The sequence below is a fragment of the Dermacentor silvarum genome, chromosome 10 (genome assembly GCF_013339745.2).
Source record: "Dermacentor silvarum isolate Dsil-2018 chromosome 10, BIME_Dsil_1.4, whole genome shotgun sequence".
Classification (NCBI taxonomy): Eukaryota; Metazoa; Arthropoda; class Arachnida; order Ixodida; family Ixodidae; genus Dermacentor; species Dermacentor silvarum.
Window position 1 is genome coordinate 143,167,033 of NC_051163.1, and position 11,030 is coordinate 143,178,062.

An 11,030-nucleotide genomic window follows, 5' to 3' on the forward strand; every position below is an offset into this window, starting at 1 on the left:
TCTTGACACTTTAGCTTCAGCCTCAATATGTGCACATCTTCCATTGCAGAATGTCACACCAAGTGCGATTTTATGGACATTGTGCTCCCCGAGGACAAACAGCCAAGGTGCTCAACGCCTAAGCCAGCAGAATTGTCACTGACTTTTCAGGATGACCCAATGGACACTACGTATGAGCCATCTTTGGAGGACTCAGGACCGTAAGTGTACTTCATGGCCCAACGCAAATTTTTTTCTATGCATTGCTTACAGATATATTTGTTGGTCATTATAGGTACTTGGAAGCATAAAAGGTTTTTTGAGATATTCACACTAAAAAGTTAATTTAGTTCAATTTGAAGTAATGCCTCTTTATAGGCCTGCCAGTTAAAGGACAAGTGTAAAGGATGCGGCATGGAAACAAAGCAATTGAGTGAAATGGAATATAAATTCACTTTACAGTGCTCTCACCGAACCATGTCCTCGCAAAATTATTGTGTTCGAGGAAAACCTTCTGCAACTTGTCAAGTCTTGCAGGAAATGCCACCTCCCTGCAAAGTCATCACTAGAGGTATGGAAATCACTTTTGCTATTCAAAGCTGACAGCAAGCTTTTCTGGAATGAACCTTTTTTTAAGTGATGTCCAAGGGTGTGCCATGGCTCCTCCGTCATTTTGCCTGCCATAAAGGGGAAGTGTTTGCTGCATTTGTTCTGCCACGAATGACGTTTTCTGTGTGCATGATGTCATTGGCACTCCGCAAGGTTCGGTAATATCACCTATGCTATTCAATCTAGCACTAATCGGGCTACCGGCTAAGTTATAGGAAATGCAACTTGTCTTACCAGAGGATAGCAATAACAGAGCAGCACATGACTCGGCTCAAAGGCTTATGGACCGAACTGCAGTCGTGGGCAACGCCTGCAGTTCCATCTCATAGCACTTGATTTCCTTCACCTAATGCCATAGCAGCATAACAGTAGCTGTAGTCCTACAATTTACCATATGTAGGGTGCCGCATAGGTGTGTTCTTGTTTGTGCAGGTTTTTGGCTCTCTTGCTCTGGCGACATCAACATGCCAAGATGGCCATGTTTTGAGCTGGCACAGCCAGCCAAAGATGAAACGCTTTGCCATGGGCAATGTTGCTTTGGCTGCTGCAATTTTATTTACTGGCTCAAGTCCAACGCAAGTCCTGCGGCTTTTCCAAAGTGCTGGCATCGCATGCTTCAGTAAGCGTACATATGACCGCCTACAGAGGGACATTATGATTCCTGCTTTGCACCAGGTGAGCATGATTTGTCTGTAATTGTTTTTATCGACCACAAAATCCTAATTGTCAAGATGGCCATGCCAGTATTCATGAAAATAAATTTCTTAAGTGTGTATTTCGATGCCCAGTCCTGAGAAAATCGACCACCTTATGTGGTACTACATTGCTGATTAGTGCAGTTCTATCGTTCAAAGCATTGCTTTAAGGTTCTTGCTTTTTCTCCTTTTTTGCCTTATTTCTGGGCCTAGAGAACTCTCTCTCTCTCTCTATATATATATATATATCGTCTTCTTTGTTCATGGAAACACCATGCCCCTACTGCTCCGTAACAATATATATTTACTATTCCTTTCAGCTGTGGGAATGCGAACAACAGTCTCTCTTAAGCTGTCTAAGCAGGACGGGTGCCCAACTCGCAGGTGACAGCCGTGTAGATTCACCAGGCTACAGTGCAAAGTATGGAACGTACTCGTTGCTGGACACTTCACTGAACCGTATAATTGACATGCAGCTTGTGCAGGTGAGAAATATTTCTTTTCGTTTTCACTTGTAGAGCATAGTGGCAACGAATGGAATATACTCTTCTCCTTCTCTTCCTTGACCTCCCATTGCAGTCAAACGAAGTTACCAGCAGTGGTGCAATGGAATTAGAAGGACTGAAGAGGGCACTAAAGGGCCTTGAGGACCAGAAAGTTTGCGTGCGTGAGCTTGTGACGTATAGGCACACCCAGGTGCGCAAACACATGAGACAAAATCGGCCTGATATTGCCCACCTCATTGATGCTTGGCATGTTGCCAAAGGTTACTACCTCATTTCATTCAGTGCATAATTGGTCTGCTGTTTGCTGGACAATTGTTCTTGCCATACTTGCCTAATGTTGGTCAAGGAACCTCTCGTCAGTATTTTTTATGCCCATGTTTTTAAGCGAGCAGCACAGCTGCCGCTGTCATGAAGCACATCAAGCAAGTCAGCAGACGAGATAGGCTGTCACATTAGCAGAGTAGGGAGCTTTTTGGGCGTAAAGTATAAACTGCATGCACGCAGTCTTACGCGCGACAAGTGATGCGACGGAGATGGCTGTAGCAGTCGCTCTTCGCCTACAAGTCGTACCGCATGCGAGCGACGTCTCCCCAGTGTTGCCGGTATGAGGGCAGCAAATACTCGCTAAAAATGGCGTGACACTTGCTTTATTAATTTAAGATTATGTGTTTTAGTGTAAAGAGGAGCATAAATAATTCTAAAGGTCTTGCACTACATTATTATCCTTGCACGTATCAAAATCTAGTCGTTTGCTCGTTCCGTGCCACAATCGGTATTGCTTGACTGATGTATATCCAGTTCCGACTTTGAGCTATTGGCTAGTCGCTCATAGCACTTCCGGGCGACGAGTGACGAATTGTAGATTTCTAGAACTGAGCAATTGAGCGAAAAGACCGAGCGATCTGTTCGCGCGACGGCCCGTTTCATCGCTTGTTGCCGTCGCACACAACATCGTTCTCATGCGGTTTGGGCTTAAGTGATGTCATCTTTGTGTTTTATACAGGGCTACTTTCCTGTAAGCTGCTAAAGGGGCAACCTTATTAATAAAAAGAGTACTATAATTTCTGATCATTCTAATCATAGCCCTGCAGTTCCCTACATGAAGATTGGTCATGTGCATACATACTGTGTGCTTATTTTCAGGTTTTTATTAATGCACATTGCTCTCGACTTCATCATTTTTTAGAGTATAAATCAAAGTGGTATCCTCATAATCATTGAAGACTACTTCTCAATTGGTTGATGGGTGTTTTGGTGATGTGATTATGCCAATTGCTTTTAAACAGAGCATTTGAGAGTAGCTGCCTACGTTCATGATTTTGTTTTGTCTAGGGCTGAAAAAGAAGCTGCAGGCTGTCTCCCGGTCACGGGGCTGCGGTGTGATTGAGAAGTGGGAGACCTCCATCATTAACCACTTCTACTTTTCGGTGAGGATAGCTGCAGCAAGAGTGATGACCGCTGAAAGAAGAGGCGAGCTCGCGGTAGCCATCTGGCTGTCGCTCCTCAACCACATCCAGAACAAGCACTGTGGCCACAGCAAGGAATATGCCAACTGCGAGCATGGGGACCTCTTGCCTAGAAAGTGGATTTTTCCAGGTACTTTTCCATCAAGCCTAGTAACTTTCCATTTGATTCACAGCGGTATCCTTTAGTATTCCTATGCAGGGGAGAATAACCCTTGGCAATCACTAATGACACTTTGAAACTTGAAGAAGATGATTGTTCAGCTGATGTATTTCAAGCAACAGGGGTGTATGCCTGCTCATTGCTCTACTATTCAATATTTATTGGTGTAACCCTTCAAAATATTTCTTCTTGCATTTATGTTGTATCCTTGAATTTCATGCTACCAGGTACTGATGCCTTTGACAAACTGCGCGGCATAGTGGAAAATAATCGCCTGCTTCTAGACATCAAGCAGGTGTCACCATCATTCCAAACATCAAGTTTGGAATCCTTCCATTCTGTCCTGAACCAGTTTGCTCCAAAGAGCTTCACATTTTCTTTTCATGGGATGCTGGCAAGGTATGAAAGTGAATCAATTTCTTCACATACTTCTCAACAGTACATTGGTGTAATCGTGTGCTAAATGTCATAAAGGGCAAGACTAATGTGTTCAGTGTACCTGCATTGCTGTACAAATGAACTCTTTGTTGTCCACACATAAAAGTATCAGCACCTGCTTACTAAAATGAAAGCGGGCGATGTACATGAGATTTCACACTGTAATATTTTCAGCCATGAAAGTTGGTGTGGTTGCGTGTGAAATTAGTGCAACTCCATGTGACCACTAGCTGGTTAATGCACTTTACCGACAAAAGTGTTGTGAGCACTGTGCCGACAACACTTTCGCTCTAAAGTGCCCTTTTACCTTTCATTTAACAATAAAGGACTTTCAATTTAAATAAATTTGGAAACAACACTTTTGCATGATTATCTGCAATAACAGTCATGTCTGTGGTAAATAAGTAGAGATGCTGTTTTACAGCAGCAACAAGGCAGAAGAGCAAGTAGTGAGTTATCATGTGTGGCTCCAAAAACAGATGAACCGATGCTAAGAGCCTGCATAAGTTGATGGTCATGGACTGCAGTTACACAACACACAAAAAGAAAAAATGGGCTGCGAATTTAGATGACAAATGCGCCGGGCTGAAGTGCATGGTTGCGAGCTCTGCACTAGACAAAGTGTTCCATATACTTGGTGTTAAAAGGTGTGCTTTTCTTGCAGCATGCATTTAGGCATGCTTTTCGCAAAACTGGAAGCAAAGTATGTTCTCTTAGCAGTTGTTTAGGTAGTGGTATGCACTTCTGATATTCTACATCTCCTTACACAGGTCAAAACTGGCTGCTTTGCACTACAATGAAAATGCGGACAGGGTGCAACACAGAACTACTGTGGGCAAGCGGCAGTGGGCAGTGAAGTACCCAAAAGCAAGAAAAGGCAAGCCAGTGGCATGCCCAGTCAAAGAGCCTGCAACTTTTGGTGCGTACATAACTGCGTAGGGAGGCCAAAACCTGAATTTCTACAATTAGGACAGCATACTTAGCCCACTGTTTGCAGCAGATGCATGGGTCAAAGGTTATGAGAAAAATCATATAGCACGCACTAATAGCCTTGAAGCAGTTGTGGCATGTATAAGCAGCTTTCAACACTTTTAGCCACAACAAAAATGGCTGCACAGGTTGACACCAGCACAGGCTCTCACATACTGTATCTTCTGTTGTTACACCTGAGTGTGAGTTCCATCCTTGTCTGAATGACACCTTTGCAAAAAAAAAAGTCACATATACACGCGCTAGTGTAATAAGACGACAGTTCATTCAGTTGGTGAAAAAACTTAAAGGTAGACTTCTGGCAACTAAAATTAGTTCTCTCAACAATCATAATCAAAATGTGCAGCACTTTATTGCACTTTTCCTTGCAGGAGTTGCTCCAAATACGGTTATGCGGCCAGAATTGAGTGTGGTATATCTGAATTTGTTTTACAAGCTCATATGCTACTGGAGTGCACTTCTCGCATCATGATGACCATTCTTATGCCTCTCTACTGAAAAGAAAATACTGCTTATAACGAGGATTTACTGCAGTTGCACGCCGGCCTGGTTACACTAACACAAATAAATGCGAAGAAGAAATACGAAGAAATGCTCAGTCTTACAAGAGAAATATGCAAGTGGACTGGCTCTGCTAATCCTTTGAGGGTCACTGCCATGCATGTAGAGTGGTGGAAACAAATCGTGTGGTCACGACCATAAATATGAGGCGGCGAAAGAACATATAAATAAGCATACCTTTTAAGAATGTCCCCAAGCATCACATTACAGATTCTGTAACCTTCTGCGACTTCTACAAAAATCCTGATTGTGCTGTTGCCCCTTGGCTTCTTCCAAAACTGATCTTTCTCTTTATTCTATGGTGCCCATCACTGCAGTAGTTTGGGAGTATTCACCTAGTTTAATGTTTTGTGAGTGTCATTACATTTAAAAAATGTGATTATGCTAGCTTGCCCTGCATGCTACAATGAACATGGTGTAAAACAGCGGACACTAAGAAACCTTTGTCACTTTGTGACCTAAAAAATTATTTACCCATTTTTTTTCTCGAAAGGTCACTCTGAAGAACAATCCAGAATAAAAATATAACACTTAAATTGGGGGACGTTTGCCAGAAAATATGTGATCCTCAAGGGGTTAAACATGAACACCTACAAAGCTCATTCAATCTTTGATAAATCTAAGCCCATAGTACTTGAGCACTGGTTTATAATAACGCTGAAAACAGGCAACTGCGTCCTTGAATTAAGAAAGCAGGAGACATTTCCAACAATTTCAGAGTGGGAGCTGTGGTAATGCCTCATGTTCTGTAAGAAGCTTTATATAGTAGCTGCCAAGGGCCTATTGAGTACTGATCATTTTATGGGAACGTGAGGAAAAGACAAATAAATACCTTTGTTTTTTCCACATCCTAGAATACAATGTGATCAATTGGATCTTAATTGGTTGAGTGCCTAGAATGAATAGGACATTGCTAAATATAGCTATGTTGACACCGAATTTGGCAACTGTTCCTATTGTTGCTTTCATCGAAACAACCAAACAATTATGCCCCGTAACTTAAGCTCCCTCTGCTTTAAGGCTACTGTCTGCCACCACATGGACCTCCTTCAAGACAGGAGCAACTTTAATTCAATGTGGTCTGTTGAAATAGGTGAAACCACTATGTTTTGCGTTACAGAATCTGGAGGGCCATTTTGATTGCTGAAATTTGGTGGAAGTGCTGTCTCTCGAGTTGAGCAGTAACTGCACTTGAGCATAGCTTCTCCACAATTCCTATAACAACATTTTCAGGCTACTTAAGCACACCCGCTATAGCACCAGATTGGTAGCAAGCTTCACAGATTGGTACTACAGATTTGTGGTTGCTTCATTGCAACTGTTCATTGAAATGACAGTCAAGTAGTGCAACTAATGCACCAATACACCTAACTTTGTCAGTTGGAGCCACCAATCACTTCTGGCAGTTAAGGCTGCTTTTAAAATTTAGCACTTTAGTATGGAGGCGTTAGAGACTTGAGATCAAATGAACATTCATTCCAAATAGTAGGCTATTGTAGCACGTAGTTGCAGACACAGGCTACTTGAAAGTCATAGCAAGCTGGTAATTCCAAGTACAAAATGTGAAGGCAAAAATGCAAAGGGTAAAAGGATGTATGGTACTTGCCTATAACAGCATTGACCCTGATAAGGCCAAGAGCCTCTTTTTGCCTATTGGTGGTGTTGTTTCCGAGAAGAGAGTGGCCCATGAGGTTCTCTGTGAACACATGGTGAATCAAGGCCCTTGCAAACTTGCCTGGTCCACCATGGCAAGCTGTGCCAGGATCATCTGAATGAGCACTTCTCCAACCTATGTGAAACGGCACGTTTAGGTAAATAATATTAGTGAGGTAGTTTAAGGATTTTAAGCACATTTACACAACAGCCACATTCCGAATAAATAACAGAAATACTGCCTGCTCCAGACCTAAAATGTCAACTAATGTCACTAATAAAAACAACTAAAACTAATGTCATAGCTTGTTATGCTGTTAGGATGCCATGTGCTTCAGAAAAACAAGGATTCACCCAGTACAAAATAAAATAGTAAGTAAACCAAAGCATTGAAAACTTTAATGCAAGTAGCATTTTTAGGATACTTCACATACTTTCGGGTGTCTGTCTAACTATTTTCCAGCCAATTTGTGTCACTTGGTGGTCAATGGCCAAATGGGTAGGGCTGCTATGTAGACGGGAAGTGGGTTAAGAACCATCTGATGGACTTCCTTGGATCTCTGGGTATGTCACTCAGAGTATGTGCCATTCTTCAATGAACCTCTTTCACGCCATCGTGGGCAACTGCTGCTTGTGTTGGCAAGCAGCAGTAGCGAGCAGCTCAAACAGGAAGATAACTGTCGACGTTAATGCGATTACCACTACACATCAGATTCGCTTGCTGTGTCCCAGACCTACTCAGCTGAATGTGTACAAAGGCAGGGTGTGCCAACTGCCCACCTCATCAAATAAATTAATCGACTCGCAAATCAAAGGCTATGCAAATTTGCAGAGGAGACACTTAATGCTACAATTTTTACTAAATCTTAAGGAGAATACCTCCCAGCAATACATTCTCCTGGCAACAGTGCATTTGATCATGGTGACACTAGACGATGAATGGCCAAAGAATTCACCTTTTGCATTCCGGCTGTGGCGTCTCCAGGCTCATTTTGATTCTGAAAACAGATGTCAGTATTAAAATGTGACGCCACGATAACTCAAAAGCAACAATCAAAACATCTACATGGACGATTAGGCCGACATAAATGGATGGATATAAATGATTGATTGAAAACAATAAAGAATGGCTGCTCTTGCCACTGGCAGTGTGAGGTGGGCAAATAATTTATTTTTAATTTCTCTCCTAAATTTTAAAATTATTTTTGCTCATCTATTGCATGAACTGTTGCGGATACATCTTAAAGGTAGCTCGTTCATATAAAACCAGTGTTGCATTTTTTACTCCCCGTCTAACTGCTGCTACTGCAGTTTGCTTACTCTCTAAGTATTCCACAGAACTGCTCCACCAACAAACCATTGCTCCAAGCTTATGGCAAAGCGTCATTTACATCACAAGGATACGCTCCCCTTTAACTCTCTCTCCTCTTTAGTGTGTGAATTCAAAGCAAAAATAACTTATTGACATAGCTGTCTGCTTCTATCTCATAAAAAGCCTTGCTAATTTTTGACATTTGTCGATAACGCTTACATGCCACTGGGAGCACAGTGTGACGACACGGCAAATATGCCCAAGCATCTCGTTCCTTTACTGATTTTCGAACTTAGTTATATCAATCAGTTACTGAAGGGCCAAAGGCTGAAACTTCACACGATGACATTATTTTGAATGTTTCATCCCACTAAAGCAGAACATAGCATCCCACAGAATCTGCCTTTTCCGTGAATATAGAGCGCCTACGCGAAGTACTCGATGGCGTCGAACGGAGATAATGGTTAAAAAAAAAGTTCACCGCGCGCGTACCGGTGGAAAACAAACCACACATAATCTGATGATTTCACAGTATTCACTGGCATCAGCCCTTTTTTATCTCACCTATCACATAGAATCACATATACGCCCTTGCAATTCCTTACTATTATCGCGCCACAGCGCGTGTCTACCGCACGGCGTGTCAACGGACTCTGGGCACTCGATCCTGAAGCGAACAGCGCAGCAGAATACATAATTAGAACGGCAAAACGCCCCGCGCATATTTTCGCCGATCCCGACACGCCATGTAGTAGATGCACGTCAATGGACGGCGTTGCGCGAACGAAATATACTTGATTACAGTACAGATTGTACCACGAAAACGGCAAAGCACGAGCGCTCATTAATAAGGCTAATTTCAATCGGTGCTGGAACACCGTACCAAACATCGTGGCGCGCACAACATGCCCTGTTTTAGCTGGCTCCACATAGCTGCCCACCAAAACGGCAGAGCACGAGCGCTCATTTTAATAAGGCTAATTTCAATCGGTGCTGGAACACCGTACCAAAAATCGTGGCGCGCACAACCACGGCCGGGCTCGACTGGCGCGCGCGTTCGCAAGAAGCGAGCGCGCGCGCCAGTCGAGCCCGGCCGTGACACAACATGCCCTGTTTTAGCTGGCTCCACATAGCTGCTTTACGTCGCCGCAAGCGCGCTGTTAAGTTAAATCAGGACAAAACTTCATGCTCAATATCACAAATCTAGTGCTGCACAACCAATTCTCGCAACGGAAGGATAGTACTAGTAATGAAAACGAGCACAGAGGCGCGTGGAAGACACGCACGGGCTCTGTACGCACTTTTGCTGATAGCGTCGCAATGAACGAGCAAGTGGAATTCGAAACACTCACTCACCTTCGATGTGGCTGAGTCGGAGGCGATCATGGTGAACTTCGAGGCAACGTGTAGCCCATAAAGACCGAGCAATAAGTTGTAATATACCAAAGATGTCACAGCGAGGCAAAGGGCACAGAAAACGCAGCAAACTCATCACGCAACCAGCACACATACGCCGCACGCACAAAGTTCCGGAATCCGCCAAAGAGTCAACAGCGCAAGCACGCATTCACACAAAAACGCGCATACAAATCCACGCTTTCATAGATATGAATTGCCATATTTATTAACAAATCTTGTAATATAATGGTACTTCTTAACAATTTCTGTGGTTTGCAAGAGTGTGAAAATTTTCTGCTTAGCTTCCTTGAAGAACTATTTTCTTTATCGCGGTAACGCAGTGCGCCGGCCGGTCACGTATGGAGCGCGCGGGAAATAGTGCAAAATTCAAACGTCGCAAATGTCGCGCCCTGTGTGCGCGCACAGTTTTAATCGTTTGTATTAAAAAGAAAAATTTATTTTAATACGTGAAGCAACCGGCGCGAAATGAACTACGGACCAGCAACGTACACAATTGTCGCTGTTCGTGCTTGTTAGTTTGACATCATGACGAACGGTAGACAGCATGCCGTCCCATTGATTAAACATTTGTACCTGTGCTTCTGCGCTACGATTTGCTACCGGCAAAGTATAACAGCGTAGATTGTTCGTGGTGGCCAAGCAGTTTCCCAGCACACTGGCCAGCACCCCGTCTCTACGTGTTACAGAATAGACCTAGGCTTTCATGTAAAATATGGACACCACGTCGCAGAGATCACCCAAACTTGTTTCATTTTATTGTGCGCTAAGGGCTAACAACTAAACAAAACGCACTCTTTAAAAAACATATTTATTTATTATGCTTACATACTACTTTCCCCACCATCTTTCCCATATTTAACATGGAGGCATGCAATGCCGCGTTCTGACACAGACAGGGCACTGGCCACTTAAATAGAAGCCGATGGGAATCCAGGAGGTGCCCAATCATCGGTCATTGGTCACTGCTTGTTGGGACGTTTGTCTTGTGCCCCAATTTTGTATATATATATATATATATATATATATATATATATATATACATACATACATACATACAGGGTGGTCATTTGTCATTTTTAAGTCTTACGGAAGTTTTAGAAATCGCCTGTGGCAGGTAGCATAATTCTTATCATTGAGCTGGGTTAATCGATGAGGCGGACATTAGTAGCACGAGCAATCGAAACATACATTCAACTAATTAAGAACAAATCACTAATTAACTTCTTATTTTATTAATTTACG

General features: G+C 42.9%; 1 protein-coding gene and 1 long non-coding RNA gene across 2 annotated transcripts; one reads left to right on the forward strand and one right to left on the reverse strand.

Moving 5' to 3' along the window:
- Positions 1-1,817: 1,817 nt before the first annotated feature.
- On the forward strand, positions 1,818-5,011 carry LOC125940560 (uncharacterized). Its single transcript, XM_049656882.1, has 4 exons — positions 1,818-2,049; positions 3,122-3,385; positions 3,643-3,814; positions 4,624-5,011. Exons 1-4 carry the CDS (start codon positions 1,818-1,820, stop codon positions 4,790-4,792), a joined length of 837 nt encoding a protein of 278 aa, XP_049512839.1. The 3' UTR covers positions 4,793-5,011.
- Positions 5,012-7,014: 2,003 nt separating this feature from the next.
- Positions 7,015-9,878, reverse strand: LOC125940564 (uncharacterized). Its single transcript, XR_007463756.1, has 3 exons — positions 9,726-9,878; positions 8,014-8,055; positions 7,015-7,193 (listed from the first exon to the last, which is right to left on the reverse strand). It is a non-coding gene; the product is annotated as an uncharacterized LOC125940564 (long non-coding RNA).
- Between the last annotated feature and the right edge of the window lie 1,152 nt (positions 9,879-11,030).